Source organism: Schistocerca piceifrons, chromosome 2 (genome assembly GCF_021461385.2).
Source record: "Schistocerca piceifrons isolate TAMUIC-IGC-003096 chromosome 2, iqSchPice1.1, whole genome shotgun sequence".
NCBI classification, from domain to species: Eukaryota; Metazoa; Arthropoda; class Insecta; order Orthoptera; family Acrididae; genus Schistocerca; species Schistocerca piceifrons.
This window is the reverse complement of record NC_060139.1, coordinates 711,938,144-711,952,250: the sequence shown is the minus strand read 5'-3', so window position 1 is coordinate 711,952,250 and position 14,107 is coordinate 711,938,144. Positions and strand designations below refer to the sequence as shown.

Genomic DNA, 14,107 nt, shown 5'->3' with positions numbered 1-14,107 from the left:
GGCTATTTACAAGGAGCGAAGAGGTTGCGTAAAACGGTTTCTGAAAATAGTCTGAAACCTTCACCAACAACTAATGCCTTCTTTGTGCTGACACTGCATTAACTTCACAAACATTATATAAGATCTGTTGGGACACTTATCTGTCCTTAGAGAAACCTAGTTTTCTTTATTTCCTTTGGCAAAAAGTAAATAAATATCAAAAGAAGACATTCTGATTATTTTCAGGAAAACGAGATTAAACGGCCTCTATTCAGATAACGATTCCAGGAAAGGGTAGGTTGCCAGATTCGGCACACGGCTTCCTGAGGCGAATGCAAGGAAGATGACGCTAGTGAAAGTCAGCAATTTGATTTGTCAGACTTTTTGGTGCATTTGCCAAGTATATATCGTACGTGTCAAAGCTATAAAGTACATTGGGTAATGTTTGCATACTAGTTCAATAATTATAATTCCAAGCAAATTGTCGACCGTAGTCGCAACAACACAGCTTCTCAGCTGAACAACCCACAGAATCGCGTCACAGGTTTATTAAATGCTCTGTTGAATATCAGTGTATAGGGTCAAAGTTATATAATACATTTCTCTTACGATTATTTGTTATAAACAGCGATTCGTTGCAAGTACTGTGCATGACTAGTGTTACGCTATTCATTACTGCCTGGTGTCTGCATTCGTCCAAGGGGGGCACAGTTTCGTTCCCTGTCCTCTATCTGAGCTAGTGCCGGTACCCTATATCACCTTTCACACAGTGCTTTCTAGCACTGCAAATAGCTCTTCGCGATTACGTGGAACACGCATCGCATAAGTACTGCGTGTTCGCAGGATCAAGAAGTGAAAAAAATCTTCATCGATACATGAACCAAAATTAGTGTATTTTGAGGTAATAGCGTTCTGAATATCTCTAACATTTGGAGAAATGAGTGACGAAAATTTTGTCAAGAAGCGTGCATGCGCATGTCAGAGCAAAAAGGGACTAACTTGTGAAAAAAGCCAGAACTCGCGCTTAGTATTTTTTATTTACCGATTTTGCTCTTCAAATTAACAAACGCATCATCATTTGAAGAGAGAAGCCGGTAAATTAAAAATACTGTTACTTGGGGCTGTTTTCAAAAACTTAGTTTCTACAGTTGCTTCCCCTGTAGGCAATGCTTACTTTTGCAAAACGTGCCATTAATTTGAGAAGGTTCCATCGATGTTTGGAAACTGGCGATTGCTGCTGTATTAATCTGAGAGAGAGAGTTAGCCAGACAGCCCTATCATAAGACTGTAAAATCAATAGTGATTCGTGTAGTCCGTTCGTTAACAGTTGACGACATTTTCTATGAAAGAGTTATAAACAAAACCAACAAACACAGAACAAGCCTTACTGAATTGCGGTCTCAATCACAATATCAGGCCAGTGTTTAATCATCGTAACCTAAAAAGTCTCTTAGTAAATACAAAGAAAGCGGCATATATGTTCACAAGAACAGATTGTCTTAGCACAGAATATTAATGAAATCATCCGTAATGAAAGGAAAGAAGCTGAACACTGCTCTAATACAGATTATGATGAAAACAAAGTGTTAAAACATATCTCACTGAACACAACGCTACTGTTGTTAAGGCTGATAAAGGAAAGTCCATTTATTGTCCTTTACAAAAATGGTAACATTGCTAGGACTCTTAATTTTCTCGGAAAACAAAATTACTAAATTGAACTGTGATCCAACCACCAAATTCCAGAAAAAATTAAAGAAAATGCTTAGCTAATGTAACTTCCTCCTATCTGATAGAGAAATTAAAAGTTGTACATTAATGAAACCCACTGCCCCCAAACTCAGAGCACAGCCAAAGGTCCACATATCTGGTTCTACAGTGAGACCCGCTGTTAACTCTAAGAATAGTCCAGCACACGAAGTTTCCCAACTGTTGAATAATATCCTCAGAGAATTTTACACTTTTGAAACCACTTATTTAGTAAAAAATACACACTATCTTCAGAGATTTCAGAATTGGTCGATCTATTTGAAGCACTGTCCTAAGCTACTTCTCATTTAATGATAAAATGTTTCAGTAGAAGGAAGGCTTTGGTAACATATCAAGCGTCCTGGCTAACATATTAATCAACCACTTAGAAAACTAATTTTTTGAAGGGAAAATAAACTTGCTGAAAACATTGTTTAGTACATAAGATATGTGGATGACATACTACTCCCATTTGATGGCACAAAATATGAACTTGATGAACTTCTCACATTACTTAGTTCCCTCCACAATAAAATAAAGTTTACAGTTGAACATGAAACTGACCGTTCCATAAATTTCTTAGGCCTCACAATTGTTAATGAACAGCAAGAGCACAATTTTTACACTTACAGAAAACCAGCCTGCATTGATATCACAAAACATGAATCATCACACCATCTAAACACGCACTAGTATGCTGCATTTGGATCTACGCTGAACAGGGCACAGATTACTATTAAAACCCAAAGCCGTACCACAAGAAATTGATACCATCAAAGCAACTGCAAAAAATAACGGATATTCTGATAAATAAATTGAAAGCTATCAAACAAAATACAGGTTAACATCAGCAATAGAAGCACTACAGGAAAAAATCTGACACTGGACATATATTCACAAGCATTCCCTCTTTAGGCACAGCATTATAAAAATTTGTAACTTATTTAGAAACACCAATGTTAAAATTTCTTTCTTTGTAAACAACAAACTGGGACACCACTTACCTCGCACATACTGATGCCTTTACACTTAACCACTGAAATAAACTGCTACGTCGTACAAAGAAAAATTAATTAATTAGCTAACTTAACCTTTGACTTTGACACTGATAATACACGTACTGCACTTAAACTCTCTTTTGATGTTTTGTCCTGATGCATGCATTTTAAAATTTGTTACCTGTCTAAAACAAAAATCTGTGAAACATTTGACTATAGATGAATATATTTTCTTCATGGCTACCGTAAGGAGAGAACGGGTTACGTGCAGGATGAGTTGGCGGTCGGAGGTTTCCGTTTCTCCGGTTCTCAGAGAACGCCAGGTAAAGTCAGAGAAAACTGATACAACTCGCGATGAAGACGCCGTCTCTAGTGGCAGCTAAAATACTCACAGTCTCCTTAAGATTTTCTGGAGACACTTTCAGAATGAGAAGGTTGAAGAACAGTGGCAGTATATCTTCTGACTAACAAACTGGTCGCTTAGGGAACGTCTTTAACGCACAAGCTGACGGAGAAATATTGAGCGTCGTTCGGACCGTGATATTAGCAGATTTGCCCAGTATTGTTAATTTGCGAAGAAGCCACTATGTATTGCTAAACACATTAATCATTTTACGAAGGTCATGAGATACAACACCGAATAAAAGTTCGTAAACGATCTTTACCTTCTTTTCCACAAATTAAATTTTTAATCCTTGATAATTGCGATTACAAGTTTTATCTCCTTCGTGCTTCAAAATTGCTTCTATATGCAAACTTATCGGACCTCTAAAAAGCACAGTGTCCATCGGCATTCCTTATCTCCAACAATTACAAAAAACATAGGTCCTTTTTTTTCTCAGCATAGAGCGTTGTCGTCTCAATTACGGTAGCGCATCATCGCTGGTACTCGCAGCCGTAATATTACAATGATATTACATTACATAGAGACATTACACGTACCTTATCAGACACGGATTAGGATAACATTCATACTAGCTAATCCGTACTACATACAGAAATTAAGCTAAATACTTGGTTTGATAGAGCCATTACATCTCATAATACTTAAAGAAAAAGCTTCTCTAAACTTGTTCAAAGAACACAGTTAAGCAGTCACAATTTTTTAATAATTTTAAGAGTTTATTTTTTCCTATTAATACAAGTATTTAGTAACAACGATTTCATACAATATAGGCATACCATAAAATATGGGCACATTTATCACATTCACAGATATTTGTACTCGTACTGTGAATGACGTCTATGTAAATAATAATGTGTCACCTTGTAAATAATATCTGTGTATTAAAATGCAGCATCTTAACGGTCGGAATTCTTTGACTTGTTTAAATTATGTTCGAAAATGTGTTGCGCCAAAATGTTTATGCAAATGTGCTGCTTAATAGTAAATGTATTTGTACATAAACATTCTCGAGAGCCATGCAAAGTTCCTTTTGGATTTATCATAGTTTTATAAACTTATATTTCATAATGTGGCATTTTGTAATATAACAATATGATCTTACCAGTCCCAGAATAAAACGAAATGTGAAGTTGATGTAGACTGTCAAAGTAACTGAAGATGAGTCCCAAGAGCTCAAAATGCATCGTGCATTTTAATAAAATCACGATTTGTGGCTGAAGGTGGTTGTTCTGTACTGAGGGCCCTTTGTGTTCCAGTAGACTTTTTTCTTATCTCTTGGACAAGAGAATTTCCTCCCAAAGCTACTGACGGCCTGGCCTGTTGTCAGCGGGGAACTGCTTTCTGCAGACACTGCCTACCGCTGTGCCAGTGGCCTGTAGCTATTAGGGCTGTGCGCAGGCGGCTGACAGGCAGCTGCTGGGAGTGATGCGCCACTGGCTGCTGCTGGGAGATCTGGAGCCCCAGGAGATTCCGCAGCTGGCGCTGGACTCCAGCGTGACGCTGCTGTCTGGAAAACGTGCCGCTTCCGTCAGCTGGCTGGTGCGCTACGCTTATGGCTTGGGCGAGCGCCTCGTGGTTTCAGAGCCCGCTGCTTGGCAACAGGGAGAGCCCATGCCAGCGCCGCCGTCGCGCAACAACCTGCAGGGACTCGCCATCAAGGCTGGCATCGTGGTGAGTCAGCAAGTCAAACGTTCTACCACCAGAACATCCGGACTCCCAGCCAGACTTATGCCTCCTCTACACAGAAATCCTAATCCTCTCATTTTGTTACATCCATCCAACATCAACGTTTCTAATTGGCATCTATGAGTCTTTGAGTGTTAATTTAGTTGTATCTCTGCTGGTAAGTTATTTGATAAAACTTTCTTGTCTATCAAACGTTTTTTATTCTAGTCTTTGATCACAATATCAATTCTTTTGACGATGACCGGTTTCAGTTAGTAATGACCATCCTCAGATGTTTCCTACACCACGTCCTAAAGTGATAACGCTGTATTGGCATCGTGAAAACATAGAAATATACTCAGCACAGCATCGTCACATATATCTAAATAAGGTGCAGAATAGGCCACATCGTCCACACAGCCATTTTTGCAACTATTTCTATTGTTTGGCAAACATTGTATAAGAACGTCAGCTTAGATTTTAGGTAGTATAATGGCCAATTCTACGGTTTAATAGATTACTATGGCTCGTTCCAATTAGTTATTTAATAATTGCTACCAAATTAGACATGTTCACTTGAGTAAGGCAGTTGAAAACGAATATATAAATGGACTAAGGTGCGACACCTGCGTTAATAGAACATTTCTATATTGTATTTTTCGTGAATCATTGACGTTAGGTTTAACCCACGAATATTTTATGCTATTGTTACATATATCATTAACATATTACTAAACATCATAGTTTGATAATACAGGGTGATTCAAAAATGTGTATTTAATGAAAGAAACATAATATAACCTTCTGTTATACATCATTACAAAGAGTATTTCAAAAGGTTTTTTTTCACTCAAAAACAAGTTCAGAGATGTTCAATATGGCCCCCTCCAGACACTCGAGCAATATCAACCGGATATTCCAACTCGTTCCACACTCTCTGTAGCATATCAGGCGTAACAGTTTGGATAGCTGCTGTTATTTCTCGTTTCAAATCATCAATGGTGGCTGGGAGAGGTGGCCGAAACACCATATCCTTAACATACCCCCATAAGAAAAAATCGCAGGGGGTAAGATCAGGGCTTCTTGGAGGCCAGTGATGAAGTGCTCTGTCACGGGCTGCCTGGCGGCCGTCCAGAACTTTCCCCTTTGCACAAACACCCATTCTCTGTAAACTGTTTATACCAACGTTTAATACACCACCTATCAGGAGGTTTAACACCATACTTCGTTCGAAATGCACGCTGAACAACTGTCGTCGATTCACTTCTGCCGTACTCAATAACACAAAAAGCTTTCTGTTGAGCGGTCGCCATCTTAGCATCAACTGACGCTGACGCCTAGTCAACAGCGCCTCAAGCGAACACATGTACAACTAAATGAAACTTTATAGCTCCCTTAATTCGCCGACAGATAGTGCTTAGCTCTGCCTTTTGTCGTTGCAGAGTTTTAAATTCCTAAAGTTGTGGTATTCTTTTTGAATCACCCTGTATTTAAGAACATAAGAGCTTTATCATGGAAGGCTTTGTTTAATAAAACATTTGGGCATTTTGTTTATCATCTCACAATTTTAAATGGATAACATTTAATTAGCATTGACATTTCAATAAGATAATAACCCCGCAGAAAACCTGAAAATCTCAGTGAAGAGTGACAGAAACAGGATTGTCACAGTGGAAGCAGACTGACTGATGTGTTGACACATATAGTGTTGCTAATAGTTAAAAGTTAGTGCTGACATCTGCATGCTGAGATTATTGCATTGTTATGGGTGTTAATACCCATTCTAAATTCCAGTTTAAGATTGCTACGTAACAGCAAGCAAATTACCATATTCTTTTGAGACTGGGTGATTATAAAAACAGCTATAATGCTTAACATCCATAACGGTTTCTACCATACGTTATCCCATGTAGTGAGCTCTTGCAGATACACATATATGTGTTTGTGTTGTGAGTTTCTCCTCTGTAAAACAGTTCTCAGTGTTAAGTTACCAAAGGTTACGTGAATTTGTATCGTACTGTTAATGGGAGACACTCCAGGGGTGTTCTGGAACCTAAATAAGAGGGTTTTATGTTGTTGACGACAAAGAAGAAGGGTCAACATCCTCTCCAAAGATGGATCTCTGTCAGAACTGTCACATACTCTCACTCTATGAGATAATGAAAATAGGTGTGTTTAGCCCAGTACATTAGAGAGATGGTCTGCTGATCAAAAACATAAAGTTACTCTGTCTTCCTCTTGCCGGCAAAATGATGGTCGTAGGTGACGAAACTTCTTCCACAACAAGGATGTGCCTGTGTGTGTGTGTGTGTGTGTGTGTGTGTGTGTGTGTGCGTGCGCGCGCGCGCGGGTGTTTGTATGTAAGTGTGTGTGTGTTTTTCTATGTAGATGTATGTGTGTCAAATATATCGCTAAACGATCCTAGTAAGTGAGTAATATATGTCACACTTCACATTTGGCAGAAACTGAACGACAATTTCTCACATTACGATGACCCCAGTTACCGCCATCTGGATACCTGGAGCAAGCTGTACTACGCCATATCCAAGGTAGCAGCTGCACGCCTCAACTACACGTGAGTACAGAATGATGCTGTAAACAGTCTTTTTAGCAAATCTTCCGGTATACGTTAGGTTCTCCTGATCCCAACGATCTCGTTATCCACGGGAGAAGTAAAGACAAGCCTTCTCCCTTCCGTTTTTTGCTTAGCGCTTGATACATGATTGCCACGAAATATGACGAACCATTTCTATCGTCTGTGGTTCACGAGTGAGGGAAATCAGGTGAAATGTTCTAGCGAGTGGAACTTTACTGTTTCGTTGTCTTCAGAGGTGCTTTACTGTTTTGAAACAGCGCTAATGTCATTTTGCTATCCCTGTAATACACAAATGGCATGTGAGAAAACATTCCCCAAAGTAAAGATTTTATACGAATAAAAATTTGTTTACACATCACATAATTTCTGCACTGTATATTCTCAAATTTCTGCCCTGTATATAATCGCAATCACAGGGTCGTACAACTACTATACATTACCTTGGGCCCTAACTGCAGTATATTGTACCGACGTCTCTACCTGCAGTGCAACGCTGCAGTTTTTGGGAGAGACAGTCATAGAGATGTCGGATGTTGTCTTTAGCGATTATGTTCTACACTACTTTCCTTTGTTGTCACATTAGTGAAAGTATGGTGCTGTCCTCGGATCATCAGGATTAGCATGTGCGCTTCCGTGAACCACTGATATCAACTCTGATACACAACGGGCATCTTATTCTGAAACTGTCGGGCAGTTTCTCATTAGAACTATTCACTGCTGCAAACCCGCATTAAGACATCAGTTTAGATCATTTAACTGTTCGAACTGTGCTTGTCAACACTATAGCGACATGTGCACAATATAAACAAAACCAATACGAAGCTCGAAACGACAGACCACACTTTCAGCAATCCAGATATAGGCTTTATGGGCTGATCATTTTAATGCATATTTTGTGGTTCCTACTCCGTCGACGACATGTCTTTAATTGTTGCTTACTGCTCTGTATCACTTTCATAAACAACTGTACATTTTTAATTGCGACTTTTCTGTTTACGTGATTAATTAACAAGTTCAGGTGATCGCGCTAAGCTGTTCATCCAAATGGAGTCTTCATAACCTGTGAGTGTTGTCTCAAACAGGCACAACATCGTATTTGCGAACCAGTGGGGCATGCGAGTGTCCCCTGGGGTGTTCAACGGTCAGGTTGGTCAACTGCAGAGAGGCGAGATAGAGCTCGCCCTAGGATTCGCTCTACGCAGGGACCGCATCGACGTCATCGACTACACGACGCCGCCTGGACGATTTCAGTAAGTCTTTCCCAACTAAAGCTCTGTCGAGGCTATATGAAAATCTCCACTCGTATACTTAATTTACAATTTTTTTTTGTTTTCACTCTTCGATTACCTACCAGTTCTTTGCTATTTTATACTCCACAGAACCAGACTAGTGCTATTTTACAAAATTCCTGTCATAATAAACATGCGAACGCATTGATTCTTTTTGGTGTCATGTTTAAAAATATTTATTCGAAGAATTACGTAAACGGTGCAACTTGTGGTACTTCCACATTTGAAAGTACTTTACAGGCCATTAAAATAAAACATTGTAGTGTTCTGGAACGTTATAAAAGGTATCAGAACGCTGTGAATTTTTTGCGCTGTATTCAAAAGTAATTATCCAAAAGTTACGTAAAGCAGCACTTTTGTAGATGGATAATTGGGTTACTGTACAATAGATGGTAGAATGCACAACGGAGACTCAAGTTATTTTCCACATCTACGTATTGTTCCATGATGGTTGTAAAGTGTCACAATGCAGACAGGTAGGCTTTGGCAAGACCCAACTCGTTGACTGAGCATTCTGCTTGTTCGAGACAAGTCTCGTCTTGGCTGATTTCCAATGCGTTTGAGTCCCAGCTCGACGTAAAAAGGTACGCATGCCGCGTTGCAAAACGTACATGGACACTACTGATGATCTAACTTACAATTTAAAGTGCACTTGCCAATGAGGGATACCAAAGTAAAGGACATGATTCGCAAGTCTAATCTCGTCAAAAATCGTTTCTAAAACCGATATCAAAGTCAGCCAAACATTATAGCAGAACAAAACGTATAGCTACATCAAAGTTCGCTTGAGTTTTTGACCATAGTTCCAATGAATACATTATACTTGCGTTGGTTTAATTTTTCGCACTACATAAGACATGTAACTGTTAGAACATCTTCAGTGCCTGAACGTGTGAGGAAAAAACTGCTGCACGGGCAGACATTCAGTCAGGATGTAGTCTATGTCAGTTTATTGCAATGCACATCTCTTACTGCCCGAGAATGCCTGTTACCCTCACCCTTAAAGCCTGACGGCCAGAAGCGGAACGTTGCCAACTCATCAATGTCACATAACTGACTCACTGACTCACGAGGAGAACTCGGAAAGTGGCATAACACGATTTCCCAGAAACTTCGCCTTAGTGGAGGAGGACTAAACACCTGTCTCGGCTTATCCGTAAATATTCGACCGTTTCTGACAAAACGACTGTGAAAATCACCGACTTAATATATGTAGGTGTCTGTTACGGGATGGTAAGCTCCGTCCGACTGGTGGCATAGTTGTTAGGGTTGCGGCCTCTCACTTTTACATCCCGTGTTCGAAGTCCGATTGTTTTTATTTATTTAATTAATTTTTTTTCCTTTATCCTGCCATGTCCATGGAAGCTACTACGCGAATGTTTCTTATCAAGTCAAAAAGGCGTTACATTAACTGTAATATCACAGCTGGGTTTGACAATAAGTGTCATACATTACTTGAATAATGTGTGTGTGTATGGTATTTTGTCCGCAGCTCGTGGTCGTGCTGTAGCGTTCTCGCTTCCCGCGCCCGGATTCCCGGGGGGGTCAGGGATTTTCTCTGCCTTGTGACGACAGGGTGTTGTGTGATGGCCTTAGGTTTGTTAGGTTTAAGTAGTTCTAAGTTGTAGGGGACTGATGACCATCGATGTTAAGTCCCATAGTGCTCAGAGCCATTTTTTTGTGTGGTATTTTAGGGGTTACAATCATTTTAAATTCCCACATTCTTATACTACATTCTTATATCAGTTTTTGATTCTTACATTTTATTCTTATGTTTATTCTTGAGAAAGATTTCGTGCACTCCATTGGATGATACCGAACTTAGGAACATACTAAACATAGAAATTCCGAACACCACGAACAACTAATGAAGCATATTTGCCGCAGCGACATTTCTTAGTATGAATCTCACTCGGGAAAGAAACGTCGTTAACACTGCTGAAGAGTTCACGTGTTGGCAATAGTTTCACAGCCAAATCGTGCATACTGGATCAATCTTTTTAAAAGTGGTCCTTGCAGTTGATTACGAATCCAGATACACTGCAGGAATTTCACCGAAAACAATTTGAAGTAATTTTTCCATTTTTTTAAATTCGTTCACCAGACATATAATTACTTGACGAATAAGAAAAACATTGCTTCAGTATACACTGGAAAGCATTCGTATACAAATCTTCTACAGTGATGGATAGATAAATGAAAAACAAAAATAACAATAGCAATCGTGTTTCAAAAACGAGGCGCAAAAGCGTGTATCCGTGACGCTAGTCACTGCGCCACTCTTTTTTTTTTTTTTTTTTTTTTAACGCTAACCAATTTTACCACTCATTATACTGGCTATAAAGGAACCTGTAAAGAAGGAGTCTATTTGCTACCGCTGCAGGCGTCGGCACCTAATTACGCCTATTCCAACAGTTCTACCTAAACTAAGAAAGAAGGAAAGGAAAGGTGGCAGAGGTAACAAATGTATGGATCAGAAGAAAATATTTTTTTTTTCCTCGGACATGTGGAGTGAAGTCCATGAAAGCCGTCCATAGCTGTGGAGAAACCCAAGCACGTCTTCTCGAAATAAAGAAGAATACCGTTGGAGGTCGCAGCATAAAAAAATCAGAAATAGTACATCAGATCAACTGCTCATTGCAGGGACATTCCAACTGCACGGCGGGTCGTAGCAAGCACTCCAAAGGAAGCTGGAAAAGTATTGCCTATATTTCGGATTACAGACAACGATGCAATGTCGTATGTTCGCGTAAGTTCAAAAATCGAGAATACACTTCTCGTCAGTGGCAAAAAGAAAGAGTGGAGCTGCAAGACGGCGGACCTAATTCACAAATGAGTCTTTTCTGCGGGTCGTAAACATCATCTAGAAACATCGTTTGCGCTGTTATTCGGTCAGGAGCAGCACGTTTGAGAAATACCAGAATTCGCTGGACCTAATGCCAGACGTCTACTGCCGGGCCACTCCGCTTCATTTGAACCTTTTTGCTTTTTAAAAGGCACTACCTGGAAAACTTTTACCGTCGTTTTCTCAGAAACGGTCGAGTATCCACGGCTAAGCTGAGACAGGTGTGAGCCGTGCGCGGCTCGTGTTCATGCCGTTTATTGTTTGTCATCTTCTACTGCGGTACTGCCGCTTCGTTTTCTTATTCCATTTACTGGCGTCACTAACTTCCTGTCTTACCTGTCCGTGAGTGGCAGCAGCGCTTATCGATATGTGCACTATCGTACCATCTCTGGAACGACCGATAGTATTTCCGGGTCGTCGTGTGTCGGGAGTTCAGTTGCGGGCGGACCTGCAGTGGAGCAAGTCGGGGACGGAGCACCAGTGAGGTGCGGACAGCCAGTGGTTACCGACAGCTGGCGACCTACATGAACTGTCCGACGAAAGGAGATTGGAGCGGGACGACCGTTGGTTGGTTGGTCGTCTCATCGGGTGACGTCTATTTAGTCCTTTGACCGTTTCTGGGCCTCGTCAGTTGGTCATCTTCTGAGACGTGGGTCGGTTCCTTCCTTGTGCAGAGATGTCGTGGCCAATTGGCAAGAGTTACCTCTGCATGGTTGGGTCCGAACCAGTGTTCTCGGGTCGCCGTGTCTCCGAATTCCGAACGGACATCGAGTTGAGTCGGGTTGGAGCTGCAGTCAGCTTCGGACAGCCATGACTCGCCCGACCGTTGCCGACACACATAACTTGAGTGGGGACGATCTTGGTTGGTCGTTCGGTCCGTCGTCTCATCGGACGACGTGTATTTGGTCACCGACAGCTTGTGGAAACTCTGTTTGTCGAAATGATTCGCCCTTGCTGGTCCACAGTGATTGCTTTTAAGATTGTTCGAGTCCTTGTGCAAGTGTGTTTACGTGGAACTGTGTGTAGCTCCTGTGATTTCCACCGAGCAGATGAATGCTGTCTGCGGACTGGAATAGGTAGTTGGTCGGTTGCGACAGAGGGAATTGATTAGGTTGTTAGTTGGTTTTCAGCCGTCCCTAGGTCGTGTTGTCGCCTAATTATTTAGTGTTACGCTTGGCTGTCTGTCTCACCTAGAGTTTCTTCCCCAGGCCGACCCTTGGAACACTTCTGAGGACCACTGTTTGTTGTTTGTGATTGTCATTTTATATGGTCACAGGTACTGTGACAGGCCTTCATCCGTGTATTAATAATCTGTTTTATGTTTAGTAGATGGCCTTCAGCCGACTTCATAACAACTATTTTAAGATTAGGTCTTCAACAGTGTTTTATTTAAAATTCCTTTTGCTCTGTATTTAGGCCTTCAATTGGTTCAAATGGCTCTGAGCACTATGGGACTTAACATCTAAGGTCATCAGTCCCCTAGAACTTAGAACTACTAAAACCTAACTAAGCTAAGGACATCACACACATCCACGCCCGAGACAGGATTCGAACCTGCGACCGGCTTAGGCCTTCAGCCGTGTTTGTTTCAGAATCTGTGGCTTTAATATGTAAATCCTTGCCTGTAAGGTTTCACTTTAATTATCTTGAGTTCTTGGAACGGCCTTCAGCTGTGTTCTGTAAATGTTTCTCTGAAGGTGGTCTTTAATTATTCTTGGGTAATTGTTTGGGCCTTCAGCCGACAAAACGCTTCAAGTCTTCTTAAGATGTTTTGTTGTACTGTGTAAAAGCATATCTTCAAAGCCTCTCTTTTATTATGTAAAGAAATTTTTTATTGGGCTTTCAGCCGAAGAATTTATTTGAATTTTCCTTAATATGGCCTTTAGCCGAAAACTGTAAATGCTTGGCTTCTATAGAATTTTCTTAGCTGATCTGAAATATTGTTTCGGCTTTTAGCCGAAAAGATATTGCAATTTTAATGAAGTAAGGCCTTCAGCCGTTACTCTAAATCCTGGTGTTAAACAAGGAATCATTTAAACTTACTCTGGAGAAGTTACTTGGGCCCTCAGCCGTGAATTGATCTTTGTTGTTTTAAAGAGAAAACTGTGCATTGGCTCGAGCAATAACGTTTTGTGTTCTTGTATAACTAACAGTAATTGACCTTGGCCCCTTTCCACAACCTGATCCGCTCTGTACTGCGAAACCAGAGTTCAACGTGTTCGCTCTCCCACTAAGCGCAGTTTCTGGGAAATCGGATTATGGCACTTGTCGTACTCTTTTCGCCAATACTGTGTGCAAAGCTCTAGCCGGCGTGTCGCCGGTGCAGGCCGGCGTTCATGTTCCGGGAGCCGTCGCTGGCGGCGGTGAGCAACGTGTACACGCGGCCCTTCTCTCGCGGCGTCTGGCTCAGCTACTCGCTGGCGGCGCTGCTGCTCGCTCTCTTGGTGGTCGCCTCGCAGCGGCTGCTGGCCAGGGCGCAGGGGATCCTCGACGACAACACGGACCCCGCCGTCGCGCCTCCGTGGACTGACGTGCCGCTCGTCGCCTTCAGCATCGTCTGCGAGGAAGGTGCGCGTCTGA

At 41.2% G+C, this 14,107-nt stretch overlaps 1 protein-coding gene across 1 annotated transcript in view; it reads left to right on the top strand.

Moving 5' to 3' along the window:
* LOC124775787 overlaps positions 1-14,107 on the top strand; it is a 154,302-nt gene that overhangs the window by 18,070 nt on the left and 122,125 nt on the right. The window contains exons 3-6 of the mRNA XM_047250618.1: positions 4,531-4,803; positions 7,260-7,372; positions 8,476-8,643; positions 13,854-14,095. Of these exons, the coding sequence (XP_047106574.1) occupies positions 4,531-4,803; positions 7,260-7,372; positions 8,476-8,643; positions 13,854-14,095 (796 nt within the window). The remainder of the gene's footprint in view (positions 1-4,530; positions 4,804-7,259; positions 7,373-8,475; positions 8,644-13,853; positions 14,096-14,107) is intronic.